Genomic DNA, 25,312 nt, shown 5'->3' on the forward strand with positions numbered 1-25,312 from the left:
TGTCCAAAGAGGTGGCCTGGACCAGCCTGCACTTCTGACCCTACAGCTCTGACTCCCGGCGGCCTGCCTCCTCTGTCTTCACTTCACGAAGGCCCAACTGCATTTAGAGGCCACAATAGCAACTGGAATATTACAAGAGCAACCTTAGCAATCAAAGGGCCACTCTAAAGTCCAGGAAGTTAAAAGTGGTTTCTCATTTCACAATGAGCCAGGCTTTTGTGGAAACTAAGTGCTAGCCCTGTATTCTAACGACCAACCACTTTACAGTTCTCTTCTTTGTATGCTTTGTAGGTTTTTAATTACTCATGATCATAAACCACCTAATTACAAATGGTGGCCCATGGATTGCGAAAATGTCTCCCAAACTGGCCTCCTTCCACTTTGCTTCATCAAACTGCTGCTGAATCCCAAGTGCCACCCCCATCATGCCCATAATTGCTGAGGAGTCCCCCAGTGCCCACCACATGCGGTGACACAATCGGAGGACGGTGGCCTCTGCCAGTATCTTCAATTATGTAGGCCCCAGAGGATAGCAGTGGCTTAGTGACATCATCCAGCATGTCAGTGCAGACTCTAGGCCTTCCCTACCCCTGCGTCAACTTACCTCCTCTGATGTCCTTCTAACCACGCATGTGCCTACCCTCTAGTCATCACTTATTTTTCCTTTTATTTACTTCATAATTTCCTTTTATTTACATCATAGTTTCCCGCTGTCCTTGTTTTGCTTGGAAGACTGCTCTCTCTCTCTGTTTCCGAACCCCACGGAATCCTAAGGACCCAAGTCATATGCTACCTCCTTTTCCTGATCCCCTTGCTAGAAGATTAGCTCCAGCCAGGGTCCTTAGAGTTCTGTTAGCATATTATCTGTGAATTTCTTCAGGCACTTATCTTTCTGGAGTTACAATTATTTGGTTTTTTGTTTGTTTGTTTTTTGGTATATACATTGATTCAACCATTTGGTCATTAAACAAACACTAAGTACCTATTCAATTACCTTTTCTTGATTGTGAACTCTATGTAGGAAGAATCCGTACTCAGTTCCCTTTTGTATCTGCCCAAGCATATCTGTATATGCTTAAGTTGAATTTAGAAGGAAACATAGGGAACTGGATTGGAAGAAATGTGACTTCTGAGGTGGTTAGTGATGTGGGGTGGGGGGACATGGAGGGAAAGGACAAGGAGGGGGAATGGTATTATCAAAGCCCAGAGGCAGGATGACATAGTTTCTTTGGGGCAACAATGCATCCCTATATGGTTTAAAGTTTGTTGGATGAAAGTGCTTGAAGAATAGAATGGTAGGGAAAGACTTCTTCACATGGTGGATGGTAAATGATGAAGTCACTAATTTACTCTAGACAAGCAACAGACCCATTTGGGGGAGATGTTGAAAACACTGAAAGAAAAAATAAAGATATGGCTTTTTTCATGTGAGGTAAGCACCTTGTGAAATATTTTGTTAAAAGCTACAGGGGATCCAGAGCTCAGGAAGAGTCAAGACCTTCATTTAAAGAACAGAAGGAGGATAGGAAGAAGCTTGGTGGGGGAAGAAGGGATGGCATTCCACACGGATGGAAACTTGCTTAACCAAAGAGCGAAGAAGAGAAGAGCCAAGTATGTTCAGTTTGAGAAAAGTAAGGAGGAGCAGTGGAAGAAAAAGTCTTGAAATGGAAGTTGTGGACAATTTGTGGAAAGACCCAGATTCCAGGCTGAGGATTTCATGCATAATCACAGAAAATCCATGGGATTTTTGAGCAGGGAAATCACATAAAGCATACCTGAGGCCATTTCTAGCTCACTAATGAGGAAAAGAAGATTGCCTCGTATGACGTCAAGGTCTCTTGCCAAACTGGCAGGATGAGAATCAAAGCTGAGCTTTCCAGGGAGCAAGTGAGCTTTCCATTTCTTGGGATGACTCCTCTCAAACATATATATGTAGATATTTTTGGACTGATTTACCATTTATCTCCAAGTACACTTTTGAGCTGTGACCAGCTTTATTCTCCTCTATCTTCCGTAGTACACTGGTGAATAATATGTCTTGGACGCATCCAGTATCTTTCATCTGGAGATCTTAAGGAGACTTAATGACAACCAAGCTTCATTATTTCTGTTTTGTGTATGAGGAAACTGACTCACAGAGGGTACAGCAATTTTCTCATTCATGCTGAGAGTTATTACCAGAACTATGAATGAAACTTAGGTTGAAACCCTATTTCATAAACCATTAAACCCTGTATCCTTTATAGGAGTGGAGTTTACTATAATAATGACACCTTTGTCTTGAGAATTCATTCCTTTATTCTATGATTAAATCTTGGCTTATGTGGGGCAGAAGCATCTCACTACAATGCCAGCTTGAGTTGTTCTGCAATGCAAAGCGTGATGGGAAACGTTGTTGCATGTTTTGGTGATGCTCAGACCATTCAGAGTTTATTGTTTTCATCCTTCCTCCCATTTATCAATTTATTCATTCCATTATCATATAGCTGAGTCCCTATTACATCATCTGAAAAATGGGCAGAGTAGTATTACCATTAGCAAAAGGCTGTTTTGAGAAGTAAGATAATTTCTATAATGCACATTGTCTAGCACATAGTAAGCCCTTATTCATAATAGGGCTTATTTTAATTAAATAAGTAATTCCAAGTGCCACATGGGAAGACAAAAATGGTTCTTTTGTAGCTCTATTGATAGGTAGTGAGGGTAAGATTGCATCTGAAGGGTGGATTAATTCCTCAAATTAAAAACTGGGACAGAGCAGTTGGGTCTCAGGTAGACCAGAGAGGGGTCATCTGAGTTTGGACTACGCCAGGAAGGTATTGTTGGGTAGTGGACGTTAAACTGACACAAACTACTTAGAAATGTGTGTGTGTGTGTGGGGGGGGGAATGGAGAGACAGAGAAAAGAAACACACACAAAACTCAGATGAAATGGGGTGGAACTTCTAAGTTCTGTACATTTACCTAGTTACGGTAGTATCAAAGCCTTACATACAATAATAGGCCAGCCTGTTTAAATTCCCCATATTCTCTGTTTTTATCTCCCCATTACTCTTCTGACAAAAAACACCAAAACCAAAACTGAATGATAAGCAACAGACTGGAATAAAATATTTGCAAACTAGAACACACATTTTAACATCATAAGAAGGAACATCCATAATGCATAAAGGGCTCCTATAAACCAGTAAGAAAGGCAAATCCAATGGACAGAAGATATAAAGAGGTAATTTCAGAAGAAATAGAGACACAAAATGTTTATCTCTAATATAATGAAGGGAATACAAATGAAAACAAGCTACCATTTTGTTTGCCCATTATATTGGCAAAAATTAAAAAGGCATATAACAGGGAACACTGGCAAATGTAAAGGGATATCAGGAGTTTCTTCTGATAGCAAGAATATAAACTGATGTAGCCTTTTTAAAGAAGGGTGTGACAGTATCTATAACTACTTAAGGTAGGCCTACCTTTTGATACAATTTCACGTCTAGGAAGCTATGTTATTTAAGTACATCCACCTGAGTGCAAAAAATATGAGAATGTCAACTGCCACAACGTTTGAGACCCTGAAGAAATACTAACATCTAACATTTATGAGAGCCAACACTCTTCTAAGCGCTGGGCAGCAGTCGATATAAGGAAACTGAGACAGGCACAGCTAGGGTGTGGAAACAGCAGGATCTTAGCTCAGCCTGTCTCCAGAGTTTGCTCTTAACTACAATGCTCGCTAAGAGGGAGAAAATAAGTCTAGTGTATCCATACCATAAAAATAGTACAGCAATTCAAAAGAATGAGGTAGATCTCTGTTCACAGACATGGAAACCTCTTTAAGATATATTATTAGTTAAGCGGAAAAAAAAACAAGTTGCAAAGACTATGACATAAGGCCAGATGTGTGGGAAAAATATACATCTGTGTATATATACAAATACATATATATGAGAATAAGATAAAGGCCTCTACTGACAAGAGAACGTGTGTAGCAAGATTTGGGAGTGTAATTTTTTGAGGTGTGTTTTATACATGTGTGGTTTCTTTTAACTTTTACAACAATGCATTTGTGGATTATTTTGGTAAAAAAGAACTGTTCTGTTGACCAAAAAGAAATTAAAATAAAAAATTAAAAAAAATAAAAGTTTAACTCCTATCAAGAGATCAGTCTTCTCTTTTTTCCATGTAGACAAGGTACAGGTCTTGGATAAAAGTCGTCTGCAGTGTGGCCATTTCTAGCCTACGTAGAGGGTGCCCACTATCTATATCTTGCTGAGCACTACCTATTCTTTTCAGATAAGGTTCTCATGACCAGTATTTGGGACCATGACTTCCTGTTGGCCTACCACGCTCCATAAAAATACTTAGCCAGTTATTGAAAACTTATTTTGGCACCCGAGAACCACATGGTGCTCCTTTTGCTTGGCATATTTTATTGTCTTCAGGGAAAAGGATCCATAGTCATGCATTATCTCTTATTTCGCTTCAGTGCATAAGCAGAAGTGTCTGGCTCACCTTGTTTTCTTGGTGTGGTTGCGGGGGGTATGAATGAGTCACTCAACATACAGATTTAAAGGACTTACCTTTTGACCAGAAGTCAGTGTTATTATCGGAGAGGAAAAGGCTGTATTGGATTGTTCAGGGCCTCTTCCTGCCTAAGTCCAGGGTGCTTTAACACAAAGCGAAAGATGACGGCTGCCAGAAGGTTTACTGATTAAATTGCTACTTTTACAAGGCTAGAGCTTTAGAACTCAGCTGCAGATCTCTGTGAGCTTATCTCTGACATGCCAGTGAGAAAGGTTCTTAAGATTCTCATTACTTAATGGATAGTAGATTATAGCTTTTTTTTTTGGAGTGGTCCATCTATCTCGGTCCAGATTTCCAATTTCTGAAATTCTAATGTTCTTAAGCATCTTTACAGAAAAAAAAAAAAAATCCTCATTCACTTAAAAAAAAAAAAAAAAACTGCCTTCCCTTGTTCTTGGTGCTTTTACATAGTTTTTAAGTAGTGTATACAAACTATTTTGTATCTGTTGTTCTCTCACCTTATTTCCAATACATGTTTCACGTACTTGCCAAAATTTCATGCATTTGACGGAAAGCCAGCATACCTGCCAGGACTCTTTCTGTTAATGTGACAGAGCTTGCTCGGATTATTCCCCAGTTGTTGGGACAACTGGGCCCCTTCCCAGGTTTTGGTCTTTATGAACATTCTCTATTAGCCCTGCTATAAATATTTTAATGCAAGTTCTCCTATCCATCCCCCCCCCCCCCCCCCCCGCTCTTCCCCCTTGGATTATTTCCTTAGACATCTACTTCCTTAAATGGGTTTACTGGGTCAAAGGGGCTCAATGAACAGTTTTAATAGCTCTTGGCAAATATTTTTCAGATTGCGCCCTGCGAGGATCGGACCAATGGCACGAGCTGCGAGCCGGCAGGAATGCGGAGGAGCTGCCCCGTAACCTGCCCTTCTTCCGCCCCCCAAAGGCAAGGAGGAGCTGGAGAGGGCCTGGGGACCGAGGCCTCTTCTATCACCCTTTTATGCTCCTCCGCGGATGGGTGCTCAGGCCCGGGGCCGCGAGAAGACCGCTAGGGACCTGCACAAAGGCTCTCGCATCCCAGCACTTCTGCCCCGGGGGCGAAGCCGGGCGGGGAGTGCGGTGGCCGACCCCGCTGCGCGCCCCTCCGGCCCGTCCGCGGCCCTCCCCCCCCCCCCCCCCGCCCCGGGCCCAGGCAGGCCCCTCGCAGGCCCCTCGCAGGCGCAGAGTCCCGCGGGCGGGGGCCGCGGCCGGCGGGCGCTATTATCCCGGCGCGGGTGATGCAAGGCCCGCATAGCTGCGCGCTGAGTCAGCGGGGACGGGCCGCCCGCCCCACCCCCCACCTCGCCGACCCCCGGGGCAGGGGCAGGGGCAGGGGCAGGGGCAGGGCAGGGGGAGGCCGGGCCCCGAGGCCGCGGGGTCGCCCTCCCGAGCAGGCGCAGGCGGCCGCGGCGCGCTCCCCCCTCCCCCCTCCCCCGGCCGGAGCTCAGGGCCGCCGCGCGCCCGGGGAACTCGAAGGGGGCGGGGGGGGGGAGGAAGCGGGGAGGGAAAGAGGCTCCAAAAGGAGAGACGCGGCGCGGGACCGACAGAGGAAACGAAAAGAAAAAAAAAAAAAAAAAAAAAAAAAAAACATGGAGGCGAAGGGGCGGCGGGCGGCGGGGGCGCACGCGCGTGCGCGCGGGGGGGCGGGGCGAGCGGGGGCGCGCGCGGGGCGGGGCGGGGTGGGGCGGGGGCGCGCGCGGGCGGCCGCGGCCCGAGGGGCTTGTGGGTAGCGGCTGCGCGCGGCCGGAGACGCGGTCCGCGCGGGAGTGTGTGAGGCGAGCGGGCTCGTGGAGCGGGGCTGCCGCGGCGGGCATGGGGGCGGGCTGGCGGCGGCCGTAGCGGCCCGAGCCCGGGTTTTCGGCCTCCCGGAGCGCCGGAGGGCGGGGCGGCGCAGCCCGGCGGTGGCCGCGCCGCTTCCCCCGCTCCCGCCCTCGGAGTCCTGAGGGAGCTCGCGGCCGGCGGACGAGCGGACCGGGCGGCGCGAATCTGACTGAGGGGCGGGGACGCCGTCTGCTCGCCGCCGCCGCCGCCCCCGCCGGGCGACCCCGGGCCCCCGGGGCCGGCGCTGAGAGCCGCAGCCGGCGCGACAGGCGCGCGGTGGGCCCCGGCGGAGCCCCGCCCGGAGCCGGCGGTGCGGGGGGCGGCGCTAGGCCCCGGGGCGCCCCGGGCCGGAGCGCGGGCGGCGGCGGCATGAGCCGGGCCCCGGCGACCGGGAAAATGCCCGGCGCCCCCGAGGCCGCGCCGGGGGACGGGGCGGGCGCCAGCCGCCAGAGGAAGCTGGAGGCGCTGATCCGGGACCCCCGCTCGCCCATCAACGTGGAGAGCTTGCTGGTAGGTGCCCCCCCGCCCCGCCCCGCCCCGCCCCGCCCCGCCCCGCCTGCCCACCCATCCGTGGGAGGGAGGTCTCGCCCCTCCCGCCCCGCTTCCGGCAGCCGGGCCCGGGTCGGAGGCCGGACACTTTCCGCGACCGAGTTCCAGCAGTTGGAGACGCGCTGGATTCCTCCGCTCCCACCTCCCGGAGCGGGTGTCACCCCCGCCCGCCGCCCGCCGCCCGCCGCCCCGGGAGGAAGCACCGGCCCCGCTCCCCGCCTCTCCTGGGCCGGGGGGGGGGGGCGGCTGCAGGGTGTGCGGGGGGGGCGGGGGCGCCCTGCAGCCTCCAGGCCAGCGGCATGCGGCGCCGGGCCGTGGGTCGGGGTCGGGGTCGGGGCCGGGGAAACCCGCCGCGCGCCCTCTGGGGAGATGACAAAGAGCCGGGGCCAAGGAATCCGTCCGAGCTGTCGAGGAGAAGGGATCTCTCCTTCTCGCGGTCCGTCCTTCCTCAGGCAGCCCGTGGAAGACCTCTGTCCCTAGTCAGCACGTAAAGGCTGCTCCCTGGCTCTTGATTTAAGAAAAGGAGCAGGTCTTAGAAATCAGAAACGCACCGTCGAGTTGCCGTGCGTATTTTCCACGCTCGGCCAAGCCCCGACGGTCGTACCGCCCAGGTGCGGTGGGACCCGTGTGCCGTGGAGCTGCACGGATGTTTGGAAGAAGGGGGTGTGGATTTTGACCCCGGGGTTGGAGAGGAAGGTGCAGGAGATGCTCCGGGCTAGGAGGTCACTCCGGAGGACTGGAATTTGCGTGGGCGATCCTTGGACCCTTTGGATGTTTTCTCCGCCACAACTCAAATTTTCACTTGAACTCCCCGCTGGGAGAGACCTGGTGACTGTAAGGCCGAGGAAAACTGCCTCCTCCCTTTCTAGTGATTAACCGACGTTTCCTCCCGAAGTCCTTGGTTATCCTTTGGGGTTTCTGGACTCGCTGGCGGGGTGACTCAGTCCGCGCGGGTTGGCCACGGGGCAGGACCTGGCTGAAGACCGCCTCTCGGTGCAGGAGCGGGACGTGGTGATGGGCTGCGTCCCGTCCGACGTCCTCGCCCTGGCGTCTCCCCGATTTTCGCGTCAGCGTGTGGTTTGTGTGTTTTCATGGCACCCTGACGCCCTGGTCCCTCGTTAGCGCGAAGGGCATGACTTCGCCTAGGCCAAAGCAGAGGCTCCGGGCTTCGCTCCCAGCGTTTCCACTTTGGCATTTTGCTAGCAAAACTTTGACCTAAGGCCAGAAAGTTCAGTTAAAAATAGTACCGCAAGTATCCATCAGGTTCATATTCAATCCCAGATAGAAGATTTTAACGACCCATCACTTTCATCTCTTGGGTCTTTCCTCACGTTAATCAGAGTTATTCCGATCATTCCGAACTTGAACCGAAGCGATTTATACCTGTATTGCGTTCACGCGTTCTGTCTCGTTAGAGTATTTTCTAGACTGTTAAAGTGAAGGCTGTTGTTAAAAGTGCAACATTACACGTTTTAGTCAACAGTTTGGTCCATTCATTTATTGGGCGCTCAATACAGCCAAGACACTTTACACTGTTATTAAGGTGATGTATCGTTGGTATGAGAGTTGACATTAGATGCCGCTGACCGGACAGATTTTGCTATTCCTGTTTTTAGTTGATTAAATATTCTGGTTCTGAGTCGAAGTAAATCTTACCAGGCCAAAAATTGTCCCCTTACTCTTTTCTTTGGAGCAGTGTTGCAGGGCTTCTATTTCAAATAATGAGCTGAAAAAATTTTTAGACTGTATTATAGTACATTAATTTTAAATTATGTGTATTGCACAAAATAGAATGATTGTGTTTTTTTGTGGTGACATTTACGTAAAATTTACCACTTTAGCCATTTTTAAGCGTACAGTTCAGTGGCATTAATTACCTTCACATTGTTGTGCAGCAACCATCACCACTATCCAGTTCCACAATTTTTTTTTTTATCTTTCCAAACAGAAACTCCATGAATTAATCTTTACGAGAATGTTATAAAAACATACTTCCTGGGCAGCCCTGGTGGCGCAGCGGTTTAGCGCCGCCTTCGGCCTCGGGCGTGATCCTGGATACCCTGGATCGAGTCCCACGTCGGGCTCGGGCTCCCTGCATGGAGCCTGCTTCTCCCTCTGCCTGTGTCTCTGCCTCTCTCTCTCTCTCTCTCTCTCTCTCTCTGTGTCTCTATGAATAAATAAAGTCTTTAAAAAAAAGTAAAAACATACTTCCTGAAATACTAATGAAATAAGGGCTGGGATCACTTTAAAGATTTGAAACCTTACAGTTTAGCCTGTACATCACTGATGATTGTTTTACTGCATATGGCACTTCTTTTGGCTTTACTGTAGAAAATAAGTCTTTCTTTAACAGGGAAAACTTAAGTAATATAGTCAAATGAAAACACAGCCATGAGTCTTAATTACTTCTTTCAGGTGCTCAGAAAGTACCACTTAAAATTGTATACTAAGATGACAAAAATATGGAGATGAAATATACCAGAAGTTACTGTATAATTATTCTTAGAAGGTAAAACTCTCTTTGTAGGAAAAAAAATGTTGCATGAGATTACATGCAAAGTGCTTAGCTCAGTGCTTGGTACATAAGTAGTGCTCATTACATTTAGCTCACTGGTGTGCAGTTACCATAGTTAATTGCTAATTGCTTTAAATTTCCTTTGAAAAGGAGAATGGTTTTATTGGCAACTCTTTCTTGCTATATAATTTTGAATAAGTAGCATTATAATTTGAATTTACTATCAGAAAAGTGCTAGCAATCATCAAACATAGGTAAGCTGGATTCTAAGACTATGTCAGTGTTAAAAGACCAAATTGTCTTTTTTTCTCTGCAGACTGGATTCTAAGACTATGTCAGTGTTAAAAGACCAAATTGTCTTTTTTTCTCTGCAGATGCTCCTTGCTTTGCATAGGTCCTTAAATTAATCTGAAGCGAGTGTATCCCTTTTGTGGTTACAGATTGTGGGCTGGTTGGTATTATTTAAAAATGGAGGATTCACCCCCCCCCCTTTAAGATTTATTTATTTATTTGAGAGAGAAAGAAGAGGAAGGTTGGGGGGGGGGGTTGGAGAGGGGAAGAGGGAGAGGCAAGAATCCCAAGTAGATTCCCTGCAGAGCACAGAGCCCAACTAGGGGTACATCTTACAACCCTGAGATCACAACCTGAGCCCAAACAGAGGATGCTTAGCCGATTATGCCACCTGGGTGCCCCTAAAAGAGAGTTTTGGGAGAGGTTTGTTTCTATCATACTTGTTTGGAGGAGAGGAACTTCAGTGGTACATTTTTGCAGTGTTTGAAACTTTTTGGTAAACATCCATGTTTTGTTGTCAAGACTCAGCTTCTCATACTGCTTTCCCAAATAATATGGTAAAAAGAATTGTGCTTTAATATGCTGGAGAGATGTCTTTTCCCCTCCCTCCCTCCCTCCCTCCCTCCCTCCCTCCCTCCCTCCCTCCCTCCCTCCCTCCCTCCCTCCCTCCCTTCCTTCTTTCCTTCCTTCCTTCCTTCCTTCCTTTTTCTTGATTTTATTTTTTAAGTAATCTCTACACCCAATATGGGGTTCAAACTCACAATTTTGAGGTAGAGTTGTATGCTTTACCAACTGAGCCAGCCAGGTGCCTCTGAAGATCTTTCTAAAGAGCTGTGCTTTTGGGTTTTAATGTGTTTTACTAAAAGAGTAAATGGGATCAGGCTTGAGTAAACTGTTTTCTTTAGACCGGTGTTGATGGGGAAAGGTGATTAAAATTTTATTTATGAATTTCAGTGACTTAGTACAAAATGCTTTTTTTTTTTTATTAATTTCATTATACCAGTAAACTGTATACACATATTTCTTATCACATTGCTTAGATTTCAGCTTAGTACTGGTTATCTGCCTAAAGTAAAATTTTATGTGTATTTTTTCTCCACTGACAAATAAGTGTATTATAAAGATATACAAGTGAAATAGAAAAAAAAATTGAGAAATTGTTTTATACATGTTTTCCTTTTGTGAAATAAAAGTTGAGCATTTATAATATAAAGGGGATTACTTCAAAATTTGTGTTTTGATGATCATTAAAGAAAATGAATTAGCTAGAAAGGTTTAAAAAAGTAATGCATGGAATTTACTGTTTAGGTAAAGTTGAACCTCTTTGAAAGTACAGGTCCACAGCCCTCACCTACAATTTTGCTATATAACGAACTCAGAAAACCAAGTTTTTTTTTTTTTTAAGATTTTATTTATTCATGAGAGAGAGAGAGAGAGGCAGAGACACAGGTAGAGGGAGAAGTAGGCTCCACACAGGAAACCCGACATGGGACTCGATCCCGGGTCTCCAGGATCATGCCCTGGGCCGAAGGTGACACTAAACCGCTGAGCCACCTGGGCTGCCTGAAAACCAAGTTTTTGACGACTTACTTGATCATAACATCTGACCTGATCTGATGTTAGAATATTTATAATCAATGTGTCCCTCTTGGTGTAATTGGGATAGCTTTTCCTTGGTGAAACATCAAAAAAATAAAAAAATTGAAGTGTTTGATTTCAGAGTGCTACAGGAGACTTGCAAGAGGGTTTTCAGAAGGGCAGCCCTGGTGGTGCAGAGGTTTAGCGCCGCCTGCAGCCCGGGGTGTGATCCTGGAGACCCAGGATCGAGTCCCACATCGGGCTCCCTGCATGGAGCCTGTTTCTCCCTCCGCCTTTGTCTCTGCCTCTCTGTTGGCTCTCTCTGAATGAATGAATAAATAAATCTTAAAAAAAAAAAAAAAAGAAAAAGAAAAAAAAAGGGTTTTCAGGAAAGTACTTTATATGGTGTGTGTGTATGTGTGTGTGTGTGTGTGTGTGTGTGTATATATATATAGTATATGTACTTTATTGCCATTCTAAAATCCAGAAAATTCAGAAACATCTTGCCAATATAAGTCCAGTGAAGACTTACATACATCTTTAACACTGTAGTTATAAAGAAATAGTGAATAAGTATCTTGAAACCTAAGTTGTTTTAGTTGAGTCCTGATCCAGTAGTCCTCTTTTCCCATTTTGAATTTTGAAATATTCTAAGCATTAAGAGAATATAGCATGAAAATATGAATTATGAAGCATAAAAAACAAGCATTCATGAAATCATTGCCCAATTTAATGAATAGAACACTAGCCTGTTGAAGTTACCATGTGTTGCTGCTTGATCAGTCTTCATGCATTCTCTCCTGTTGCCCTGAAATTTTTTTGAGGATTTATTTATTTGAAAGAGAATGTGTGCTCGAGTGAGCAGGGGTGGGGGCATAGGAAGAGGGAGAGAGAGAATCTCAACTCCCCACTGAGTATGGACCTTGATCTCATGATCCTGAGATCATGATCCAAGCTGAAATCAAGAGTCAGCCGACTCAGCCACCCAGGTGCCCTCCTCCAAGATTTTTATTATTTCCTTGTTTTATTTTATAGATTACCAGATTTGTATGTATCCCTAAACAGTACTGCTTAAGTTTTACTTACTTTTTTTAACTTTAAAAAAGGTCAAAATTTTTATACTATGTTTTGTGACTTGTTTTTTTCAATCAAAGTTATATTTCCCAGATGTACCCACATTGTGGTTTATTCATTTTCACTGCTACCATAAACCAAAGCATATTGCTCCAATCTATTTAATGGATATTTAGGTGGTTTTTCTTTTCTGCTATTATGGACAGAATTACTGTGAACATTACTGGAGCCCATGTGAAGTATCTATAGGCCAGTGTATGTGTTTAGGATTGGAATTGTTGGGTTTTAAGATACACACACACACATATATGTATATATATATATAGAATTGTTGGGTTTTAAGATATAGATATAAAACAAAATAATGGATAGAGTTTAACTCTTCCACCAACATTTTTTAAAAGATTTATTTGAGAGAGAAACAGAGCACACGCGGGAGCAAGGGAGCGAGCAAGTGCCAGGAGAGGGGCAAGGAAGGGGAAGAGAGAATCTCAGACAGACTACCCCCTGAGCACAGGATCCTGGCATAATGACCTGAGCGAAAACCAAAAGTTGGACGCTTAACCCACTGAGCCTCCCATGTACCCTTTCTCCCAAAATTTTATTATGGAAAATTTCAAAGTGTTGTAAAGTTGAAAGAATTGATGCTGAACATCTGTATACTGATCACGTAATTACTAGTTTGCTGTATTTGCTTTATTGCATCTGTCCCTCCCTTTATCTATCTCTTGCTATATCTTTTGTTTTTGATTCATTTAAAATAAATTGTAACTATTGGTATGCTCCTTTAAGTACTTCAGCATGCACTTTGTTGAGTATAGTTCAGTATTTGTTTAGGCTTTTAATTTTTTTATTAATTTTTTTTGTTTAGACTTTTTAAAGATTACATTTACATACAGTGATACGTACAGATCTTAAGTATACATTGATGGGTTTTGACCAGTGCACACACTTGCGTAATGCAAATCCTTATCAAGATACAGAATGTTATTACCAACCCAGAAATCTTCCTTATATGTCTTTTCAGCTAATTCTGCATCCCCTTCCCATAGATTCTATCACTCTTCTTTTTTTTTTTTTTTTTTGGTACTAAAGATTACTTTAGCCTCTTGAAGGTCATATAAGTGGAATCCTGTATAGTGTGTACTCTTTTGTATCTTATGTATTTAGCTTAGCATAGTTTTTGAGATTCATCCATGTTATTATGTGTATCAGCAGCTTGCTCCTTTCTTATGACTGAGTGGTATTCCAATAAATGTGCAACCAAAGTGTGTTAGCCATTTCCTCTTGATGGATACCTGGGCTGTTTTGAGTTTTTGGCTATTATATATAATATATTACATGCTTTGATACTTAATCAAGCTTGCTAAGAACAATCTTGTATTAAGTCTTTGTGAGGATATGTTTTCATTTTTTTTTAAAGTACCTTTTCCTTTTTTTTTTTTTTTTTAAAGATTTTATTTATTTATTCATGAGAGACACAGAGAGAGAGAGAGGCACAGAGACACAGGCAGAGGGAGAAGCAGGCTCCATGCAGGGAGCCCCATGTGGGACTTGATCCCTGGACTCCAGGATCACACCCTGGGCTGAAGGCAGGCTCTAAACCGCTGAGCCACCTGGGCGTCCCATGTTTCATTTCTTTTGGGTAAATACTTAGTAGTGGAATTGCTAGGTCATAAGGTAGAAGTATGTTTAATTTTTAAGAAGTAGCCAGATGGGGGTACCTGGCTGGCTCAGTTGGTGAAGCATAAGACTCTTGATCTGTGACTTCAGGCCCCAAATTGGGTGTAGAGATTACTTAAAAATAAAGTCTTAAAGAAGAGAGAGGTAGAGAGGCAGCCAGATCTTTTCCCAAAGTGGTCATAGGATTTTACACTCCCACAGCAGTGAATGAGAGTTCCAGTTCCTCCCCAACACCGAGTCTTAAATTTTAGCCACTCTGTGGGTGGTGGGTACTGGTATCTCATTGTGATTTTAATTTGCAATTTTTTGATCATTATGATAACAGATTTTTCAGGCACTTACTGGCCATTTGTGTATCTTCCTTTGTGAAATATTTGTTCACATTTTTGCCCATTTAAAAAAATTTGGGTTCTTTAATGGCTTATACAGGTTCTTTATCCTATACGTGGTTCTTTGTCAAAAGTTTGGAAATGTTTTCTCCCGGTCTGTGGCGTGGTTTTTTTTTTTTTTTTAAATAAAAAATTTTTGTGGTTATTGCTTTCTCTGCCTAAGAGACTTGCCTTTCCCCATGTTACAAAGATATTCTCTTTTTCTTTCCTTTGGGAATTTTATAGTTTTTTCGTATTTAGGTCTAAGATAGATGTGAAGCCAGTTTTAGTGTGTGATACGAGTTAGGGCTCAAGGTTCATTTCCCCCATCCCCATGGTACTTCCCATATCCAGTTATCCAGACTATCATTTTTTCTGCAGCTTTATTGATACGTAACTGACACATAACATTATATGAGTTTAAGGTATACAGTATGTATGTATACAGTATATGTATATATTGCCAATTGCTTACCACAGTAATGGTTATTTACATTCTTCACCTCACATAATTACCCTGTGGTTTGTTGCTATTGTTGTTAGTGTGAGAATATTTAAGATTTACTATTTTAGCAACTTTCAAGTGTACAATATTTTTTTTTCTTAAGATTTTTTATTTAATCATGAAAGAGAGAGACAGAGAGGCAGAGACACAGGCAGAGGGAGAAGCAGGCTCCATGCAGAGAGCCCAACATGGGACTCCGGGATCACGCCCTGGGCTGAAGGCGGCGCTAAACTGCTGAGCCACCGGGACTACCCACAGTACAGTATTGTTAACTATAGTCACCAGCACCAGGTTTTTAAAAACACTTTTCTGATTGAATTGCTTTAGTGCCTTTGTCAAAAATGAATTTACTGATAGGTGGGTTTTTTATTTGTCTATCTACCTCCTAGTAACTATATTTGTTACAGTTCTATTGTTTAACCCATGCTCTATTCAAAATTTATTTTGTAGTTTTATCTTTTTACCTGAAGGACATCAGCAGGCAACTGTGGTTAAAAAACCTAGATTTTATTTTTTTGAAGGGAAGAAAGATGTAAATTTTTGTAATTATAAAAAGTGTTTTTTTAAAAGATTTTATTTATTCATGAGAGACACACAGAGAGAAGCAGAGTCATAGGCAGAGGGAGAAGCAGGATTCCTACAGGAACTAGATGCAGGATTCGATCCCAGGATCCTGGGATCACAACCTGAGCCAGAGGCAGATGCTCAACCACTGAGGCACCCAGGTGCCCCCAAAATAATATGTTCTTATTGTAGAAAATTTAAGAAATAAAACTATAAATGCAAGTGACATATTTAGTCTCCCCACATAGAGTTAACATTTAGGTATAAATACCTGTCTGAAAAAGTAAAATAGAAAAAAAAAGTAGAACTACATCGAACATGTGCTTTGTCATTTTAATTTTTTTTACACTTAATGAATAATAGAAGCTTTTGTATAGTCAAATTTATCACCCTTCTCATTGTAGAGTGATCTTTGGCTTAGATGTCATTCTGAGGACATTCTCCGTCACCCAAGATTATGATATCATACACTCTAATTTTCCTTTAGTACTTTAATAATTTTATTTTTAGTGTTATCTTTAGTGATATTTCTATTGCATTTTGAATTCTGATGGAAACCATGAAATAGGGGTATGAAGATTTTATCAGGAAGTTTGTGATAAATATTAGAGTACCCAAAATAATAATTGGAAGCCTTTGTTTATATCTCTTTGTTCTTGTCTTATAACTTTCTATTTGGAGAGTGGTGCTTGTGGGAGGAAAGAGGATAATGATTATAGATTTGGTCTTCCATTTGGGTGTCTTGAGTTTTTTCATGGAAATACTGCTTAAAACTGTACTTAAAAATACTACTCTGGGGGATCCCTGGGTGGCTCAGTGGTTTGGCCCCTGCCTTTGGCCCAGGGAGTGGTCCTGGGGTCCCGGGATCAAGTTCCGTGTCAGGCTCCCAGTATGGAGCCTGCTTCTCCCTCTGCCTGTGTCTCTGCCTCTCTCTCTATCATGAATAAATAAATAAAATCTTAAAAAAAAAATACTACTCTTGAGATGCTTGGGTGGCTGAGTCGTTAAGTGTCTGACTCTCAGCTCAGGTCTTGATCTCAGGGTTGAGTTTGAGCCCTGCATATTGGATTCCACGCTGGGTGTGTAGCGTACCTAAGAAAAATATTCTATGCTGACATTCAAAAAAAATATATATATAAGCTGTTAGTGATCACAGTTACCCGTGAAGAGAATTTGAGTGACTCAAGGCTACTTACGGCTTTTGTGGGGGAAAAAACCCCCACAAAATAACATTTTCCACTGACAGCTTGTTATATAGAGCTTAATATTTAAATTAATGTCAAATCATGGTGGTATTTGGGACTCTACTAAAACTGTCTCTTCTTTATCCTTAATTATAGTTATTCTTCCCTCTTATCTGTACTTTTTTTTCTATAAAATGATTGGATTATGGAGATAGATTTGTAAATTATGCAATTAACAGCCCCAGATGACCCTCACTCATCTTTTTGGAAAGCATTTGGATCACAATAGTTAGTACTTCGCACTCATTCTTGTGTGTGTGCGGGCGTGCACGCTCTCTCATTATCTTTCTCTCTTACTTTTTTTTTTTTAAGATTTTATTTATTCATGAGAGGCACGGGGGCGGGCGGGGGGGGGGGGGAGGCAGAGACAGAAGAAGGCTCCATGTAGGGAGCCCGACGTGGGACTCCATCCCAGGTCTCCAGGATCACATCCTGGCTGAGGCAGTGCTAAACCGCTAAGCCACCAGGGCTGCCCTCTCTCTTACTCTTTCATTTGCTCTCTCCTCCTCCCTCCTTTCCTCCTTCCCTCTCTCTCTTTCTGTGTTTGTCTCTGTGTGTGACAAAAAGGAAATATTGAGATTCGTTTTTGGTTCATCTTTGATAATTTGGAGGAGTGTTTCAATAATTCCAAGAGGGATTTTATGTTTTGTTGCTTGATTGTGATAAGTTGTTTGTTCAGATAACTAAAGTGCTTTATACATTTTTTGTTATAGTTAATTGATCACTTATTATTCAATATCTGATTTCCTTTATTCTCTGAGAGTTTAGACTTTTTAGTTATAAAGCAACTGATAGAAATTTTCTTTCTTTTTTCTTTTTTTAAAGATTTATTTATTAGAGACAGCATGTGGGGAGGGGCAGAGGGAGAGGAGGGGGAGAGAAGCAAACTCTACTAAGCACAGAGCCCAACACGGGCTGACCTGAGATCATGACCTGAGCCGAAATCAAGAGTTGGACGCTCAGCCAACTGAAAGACCCAGGAGCCCCCCAAATTTTCTTTTTTTAAAAATTAAATTTATTTATTCATGAGAATCAGAGAGAGAGAGAGGGAGAGAAGCAGAGACACAGGCAGAGGGAGAAGCAGGCTCCCTGCAGGGAGCCCAATGTGGGACTTGATCCTAGGTCTCCTATCACACCCTGAGCTGAAGGCCGGCGCTAAACTGCTGAGCCACCTGGGCTCCCCCCCCCCCCCCCGCCCCTTTTTAAGGGATTATAGACTTGGAACTGATTTCTAACACATTAGAGTTGTTTTATATGCCAGGGAAATGAATAGTAGAACTTCCTCTAGTAGTACTTTAGATGGAAACAGCAGAACAGAGTTGGCATTATCTTAATTACCTGTGATTATGATAAGGAATGCTTAATACACTAAGTGTTGTCTTATATACTTGGTTTTGAGCTTATTTGATGAGCTCTTTTAGGACATGCGTCTTTTTTTTATTGTTGTGTCCGGTAAATTTTTGATACATGAACTAACAGATAATTTTTTAAGTAACAGGAGTGATAACCTGTAGAAATATATTCCTGTTTATTTTTATTATTTTTTAAATAATTTTTTAAAAAGATTTTATTTATTTTTTTATTAATGAGAGATACAGAGAGAGAGGCAGAGACACAGGCAGAGACACAGGCAGAGAGAGAGAGACTCCATGTAGGGAGCCTGACACGGAACTCGATCTCGGGTCTCCAGGATCATGCCCTGGGCTGAAGGCAGGCGCCAAACCGCTGAGCCACCGAGGCGTCCCTATATTCCTGTTTAAAGAGCTTTAAAGTATTTTCCAAATAAACATTTTGATATATGTTCTTGTCACTTATTTCTTACCTATTTGTAGGAAAGAACATAAGTAAACATCTGTATATACAAAGAGGATACCCTTGAGTGAAAGAATTAATTGGAGGTTAGGTAGGAAAAGTGAATAATGATTTGGACATTTTCTGGATTGTGGTGAAATAATTTGTTTTGGAAAGGAATTAAGCTAATTTTATTCTAGTGAAGTAAAGACTTTGTGTAGGCTGTACAGCTTTTATCATTTATTGAGTTTCATCTATTCCCCTCACCCCCTAATTTTTCTTCTGGTTAAATATATCCAATTCCTTTTTATATACCTAGGTGATGCCTGTGTTGAAACAGTGCTTCATATGTAAGGACAGATGAAATGCTGGTTGGTTTGTACATAAGGTGAAATTCTTTAAAATGGTATATTGACTGTTACTAATAGTAGGCAGTATTGATTAACAAAATTAAAAGAAAGCCAGAGAGCATGAGAACTTTTGATCAGGGGTCAAGAGTGTTATTATAACTCACTATGAATGACTGTTTAAACAGTTTTTCAGATATTATCAAGCATTCTGATTCCTAGCATTTTTATGTCGCTTTATTTTATTTTTTTTAAAGATTTATTTATTTATTTATTTATTTATTTATTTATTTATTTATTTATTTATTTATTTATGATAGACATAGAGAGAGGCAGAGACACAGGAGGGAGAAGCAGGCTCCATGCCGGGAGCCCGACGTGGAACTCGATCTCGGGACTCCAGGATCACGCCCTGGGCCAAAGGCAGGCGCTAAACCGCTGAGCCACCCAGGGATCCCCTTTTTATGTCGCTTTAAAATGTTTATTGTTTGGGGGTACCTGGGTGTCTCAGTTGTTGTGTGTCTGCCTTTGGCTCAGGTCGTGGTCCTGGGATCCTGCATGGAGCCTGCTTGTCCCTCTGCCTCTGTCTCTGCCTCTCTGCGTGTCTCTTTTGAATAAATAAAATCTTAAAAAAATGTTTATTGTTTGTGATAATCTGTTCTTTATCTAATAAATCCCAATACTTGATTTTTCATGTTCTCTTTGCGTTGAATTTAAAACAGGTATAGAAGGAAGAGAATTAGAGTATGATTTTTCTTCTCCATGTAATAATAATGGCTGTCAGCAAAGTAGAGCAATACACAGTATCTTGCTTGTAGTAGGTTCTTGATAATTGTTGGTTGAATGATAAATACAGGCTTCAGATGTAGTACAGTTGAGAAGACAGTGTTTCAGTCTCTGATTTGCTCTTAGAATGAGCTCTGAAATAAAAGTCTGGCAGAGAGTGGTCAGCAGGTGTTGAACATAGGTATATTGTTTATTGAATTCTTTTTTTTTTTTTAAGATTTTATTTATTTATTCATGAGAGACACAGAGACACAGGCAGAGGGAGCAGGCTCCCTGTGAGGAGCCCGATGCGGGACTCAGTCCCAGGCCCCAGGATCATGACTTGAGCCAAAGGCAGACAGATGCTCAACCACTGAGCCACCCAGGTGCCCCATTAGTTCTTTTTATTCTTTTTATTTTATTCTATAATTTCCATATCGTAGAGTTCACCTATTTATAAGTATACAATAAACTGGTTTTCAGTAAATTTATGGAGTTGTGCAGCCATTATCATGATCCGTTTTTATTAACCCCTCGGAATTTGCTTGAGCATGTTTGCAGTCACTACTTACTCCCAGGGAAGCCAACTACTGATACATTTTCTCTGTAAGATTTTCTTTTTCTTTTTGGAAATTCCATAAAAGTGGAATCCTACAGTATTCAGCTATTTGTTTCTGGTTTCTTCCACTTACCATAACATTTTTGAGGTTCTTCTGTGTTGGAGCATATGTCAGTATTTTGTTATTTTTTATTGCTAATATTCCATTGTATATGATATACCGTATTTTGTTTATGAAGTCACCATATGTGTATGGATGTGTGTTATTTCTCTTAATCTAGATTTTAAGGAGTTAGATTGCTGGGTCATATGGTATACCTCTGCTTAACTTTTTTTCCCCCCTTTTATGCTTAGCTTTTAAGAAACTGACAAACTTTTCCTGAATGGCTGTTTCATTTTACATTCCCACCAGCAATGTATGAGGATTCCAGTTTTTCCATATGTTCAGAGAACACTGAACATTGTATGTCTCTGTGGTGATAACCATGATAGTATATTTTACTAATGATAAATGATGCTGAGCACTGCTTCCTGTACTTGTTATTTTGTTTTTTAAATTTTTACTAAGGTACTATGAGTCTGATCTAGTAAAAGGAGTTTCATTTTGTATACCACAGGCCAGTTCCAATGTTTAAAAATTGAATACATATAGATCAGAGAGCCCTATATAGGTGAAACTATCCTACTGACTAGTATCTATCTGAAAGACCTAATTAACACTAACATGTTTTTTTTTTTTTTAACGTTTTTTTTTTTTTTAAAGCCTTGTGTGGTACCTTCCAAGTAATGAATGTACCTTGCTGAGCTGTGTAAGCCGTGATAATGGCTGTGAAGTCTCTACTGGTTGAGTTATTTGTAAGATACGGATCAAATTTGAATACTTCTGACTTAAATTATGGTCTTTGATTGTTTCTTCATTCTGTTTTGTGTTGATCTTTACTCTAAAAATTTTTTTTTAATTTTATTTTTTTAAAAAAGATTTTATTTATTCATGAGAGACAGAAAGAGAGAGAGGCAGAGACACAGGCAGGAGGAGAAGCAGGCTCCATGCAGGGAGCCTGATGCGGGACTTGATCCTGGGATCCTGCCCTGCACCAAAGGCAGGTGCTAAACCACTGAGCCACTCAGGGATCCCCCAGTTTTTTTTTATTTTGAATATCTTGAGTAAGCTTATACACTGATTTTGTCAACTTAACCCAACATTTATCTTTATAAAACTTTTCTGTTTTACATAAAAAATAAACAGTTCTTATTATTAATTTTGTAATTTGGTTCCTGTGAGAGTGGGTAATTATTGGTATTTCAAATGGAATGTGTTACACTTGGCTTTTGGCTTATGCTTTGAGTACCCATCTGAATTATATCATACAGATACACATGTTACTTCTTGTTCATAGGTGGCACTGATACTGATTTGAGGGCTTAAATTATGAGCAGAGTTTTAGAACTTAACCAAGACCATGCTCTTTTCATATGTAAAAGTAGCTGCTATATATACCCATTCTGTATCAAGATATTACCTTACTGTTTTGCTTTGTTTTTCAGTGTGATTCTTTTAGAAGTCATACTAAAAGTATGCTTATTGAAATTGAAATTGTTGAGCTTTAGTTTATATTGTGTTTTTTGAAATTTCTAAAAAATATTTTGTTTATTTGAGAGAGAGAGCACAGAGGGAGAGGGAGAAGCAGGTTCTGCTGAGCAGGAAGCATGATGTGGGGCCTGATCCCAGGACCCTGAGCTCATGACCTGAATTGAAGGCAGATGCTTAACTGATTGAGCCACTTAGGCACCCCATATTTTTTGAGTTTTTATTAAAGATAACCACAAATGGGACTTTTGAGCAGAAAGGAAAATTTAGGAAATAATTGTTTCAGTACTTGAGATGCTTTAATTTATTACGGATGAATTTTTAAAATTTTGGTTATAGTGATATTTATTCTTCTAAAAGGAAAGTGCAGTAGAGTGCCTGGGTGGCTCAGTTTGGTTAAGCATCCAACTCTTGATTTTGGCTCAGGTCATGATCTCAGAGTAGTGATTGAGCCCCGTTTGGGGTTCCATGCTGGGTGTGGAGCCTGCTTAAGATTCTTTCTCTCAGTCTCCCTCTGCCCCTCCCCTGCTCCTCTAAAACAAAACAAAACAAAACAAACAAAAAAATAAAAGGAGAGTGCAACAGCCAAACTGCAGTGAAGTATGAGGCCTGCAAGAGCTAGTGAAATGTGTCTTTGTATATTGAAGCTCTTGCAAAAATATTTTGGGTATTAAATGTGTAAACATTGGTATGATTTTGAAAAATGTTTCACTTTTTTGGGGTAACTTGTAGAGTTATAGTTTGTGGTACTTGGGCTTTTATATATTTATATATATATGGCATATTTTATTGTGTTACATAATGAATAAAGTTCAAGTTGAAGTTGAATGGTTAAAAATGATGTGTTGTGATTGAACAGTATGCCTGTGTTGAAAGAATCAAGATTTAAACATTTTTTTCCTGTATGAATCATTAGATTTCTCTAAGGGCTACTGACAGGTTATATAATCAGCATCTGTGGCATTAGTAAAGACTAAAAGGAAGATCTATCAGAATTATTTTCTTTCAGAGATGTATCAAAATTATTATTTTCTTTCAGAGAAGTTAGCTATCAAGTCAGTATTGGGGAAAGAACTAATGCAAAATTTAAACCGTATTGTAAAATTTAGCCATATTGTTGCTATTCTAAATTTAGCAGAGTTTGTCTGGAGTTAACAGAATATTTGGAATTGCTTTTAAATATCTAAAAAATGAACTTTGAATTTTTTATTGCCTTCTCAATGACTGTATTTCTCAAAATCACTGAAATTAATGTGCAAATGAAATTATGATGAACTTTTCTTTGAACTTTATATGCATGGCATAATCTTAGTGTTTGACATGAAATGATTTTTTTGTCTTAACATTCTTTCAAAAAGTAATCTTAAGGAAGCTTTAATAAATGAATTGACAAAAATTTTCCTATTGGATTAAAATAAAAAGGAAATTTATAGATACAGATATATCTGGAAATTTAAAAACTTAATACCATTATAGTATATTTCTTGGCTCCTTATAGGTTATTTATTTATTTATTTATTTATATTATTTATTGATTTATTTGAGAGAGAGCCAGCATGTGAGTGAGGGGGGTGGTGAGGGTGGTGGGTAGAGGGAGAGAAACTCAAGCAGACTCCATGCTGTGCAGGGAACCTGATGTGGGTATCCATCCCAACACCCTGAGATCATGACTGGAGTCAAAATCAAGAGTCAGTCACGCATTTAACCAACTGAGCACCTGGGCGCCCCATATAGGTCATTTTAAGTTAACAGGTTTTCTAATCTGTATCTGCTAAATCCAGTAGTTAAGACAGTGGTTTAAAAATCTTGTTATATATAGGGCGGCCCGGGTGGCTCAGCGGTTTAGCGCCGCCTTCAGCCCAGGGCATGATCCTGGAGACCCAGGATCGAGTCCCATGTCAGGCTCCCTGCATGGAGCCTGCTTCTCCCTTGGCCTGTGTCTCTGTCTCTCTGTCACTCATGAATGAATAAATAAATATTAAAAAAAAATCTTGTTATATATAGCACTCAACTACAGATCTTTAGAAATACTGATGCCTGGCTTTCTCCCCCTGGACTTTCAAATATAATAGGTATCTGGTGTGGGCTGGAGATCAGGAGTTTTAAAAGTTCCAAAGGTGGTTCTCAAGTGCAGGAAAGCGTGGGAACTACTGAGCTGAGAGGTGCAATATTGTAATTTAAGGATTGGTAGAGAGGGCATTGGGTTGAAAATGTATCTGAGGAAAGGAGAATACTTAGTGTTTTTTTCTTTCTTTATTTTTTGTGACTCACCGAGGCTTGGATGAAGCCAGAAAGTCAGAATTATCTGTTGGAAGCCAGAATCACACCCAGGATACTTGGTGGAAATGGTGTGAGATCCTCTGATTTAGATGGTCTGTAGTGGGGGCAGGAATTTGCATTTAAACGAGAATCTCAGGTGCTGGTGCAAGTTAGTAGTGATCACCAAGGCTTGAGAAATTTGTATGTGTTGCTTCTTGTACTAACAAAACCAAAACCAAATAGTCAAGATCTCCTTGGCCCACAGAATTATATATGTGGAAAAGGCTGGCGAATGGAGAAGTGCCAGATTTTCTGAAATATCAAGGGTAATCACATTTTCTGTCTTTTTTTTTTTAAAGCTCCATAGGAATCAGACGAAGGTTTTTCTTTTTCTTACTTTAGAAGGAAATTTATTTTGCTTTGCTGAGCTTTTCTGAAGGGAGAATCAGACAAGATAGACCAAAAGAAGTGTAAAACAATTTTTATTGTGATAAAATATACAGAATATACAATTACGATATAGTGATGTCATTATGTCTTAACCCTTTCTTGAGAAGTATAATCTACAGACACTATATTGGCCTGGAAAATACATAATTTTGGTGTTTCACATTTAATAAATCACGACAGGGAAATAATGACAGCCTGTTTTGTCACTGACAGTTGATTTGATTCAGAAAGAAAAATTTCACTAGAAATATATGGTCCTTCAAAGCATAGCACCTAAAGCAGCATGGTGTGTATATATATATATATATATATATATATATATGCCTGTGTTTAAAAAATAAAATTACTCAAAAATGATTCTGTGGCCTTTTTAAAAACAACCAAAAAATAAAATGTTAAATATATAAAAGCTTTATATTAAACTTTTTTGAAATTTTATTTTCAGAGCAGGCTTCATGTTGATTATATTATATAACAGTTATCTTATTAGTATGTTACTATTTAGATTTTCTTAAATGCACATTCCTTGCAATTATGTCTCTTTACATCATTGGAAATTAGAGAAAACCAGACAGTTTATACACAGTGGATAAATTGTGCCTATTTTTCACTTTCTCGTGTATTTGTATAGACTGCCTTTTGTGTGGCCATTTTAATTTTGGTAGTTAAGAGGTATGTAGTATATTAGAATTTTGAAAAAGTTTTCATTTATTGATTCTTGGGATAATAGTTATAGCTATTAGAGGAATAGCAGTTGTGAGTTTTGTTTTGTCTTTTTTTGATATTTG

General features: G+C 41.3%; 1 protein-coding gene across 13 annotated transcripts in view; it reads left to right on the plus strand.

The window, feature by feature from the left end:
- Positions 1 to 6,747: 6,747 nt before the first annotated feature.
- The window catches only part of ROCK2 (Rho associated coiled-coil containing protein kinase 2), a 141,454-nt gene continuing 122,889 nt past the window's right edge, over positions 6,748 to 25,312 (plus strand). For 11 of the 13 annotated variants that reach the window (XR_012004795.1, XR_012004794.1, XR_012004793.1 and 8 more), the window contains exon 1: positions 6,748 to 6,904. Coding sequence is in view for 10 of the 13 variants with exons in the window: in XM_072771070.1 (XP_072627171.1) it covers positions 6,764 to 6,904 (141 nt within the window). In the remaining 3 variants the exon portion in view is untranslated. The remainder of the gene's footprint in view (positions 6,905 to 25,312) is intronic. The other 2 variants (XM_072771078.1, XM_072771079.1) reach the window with 1 other exon arrangement.

This window comes from Canis lupus, chromosome 12 (genome assembly GCF_048164855.1).
Source record: "Canis lupus baileyi chromosome 12, mCanLup2.hap1, whole genome shotgun sequence".
NCBI classification, from domain to species: domain Eukaryota; kingdom Metazoa; phylum Chordata; class Mammalia; order Carnivora; family Canidae; genus Canis; species Canis lupus.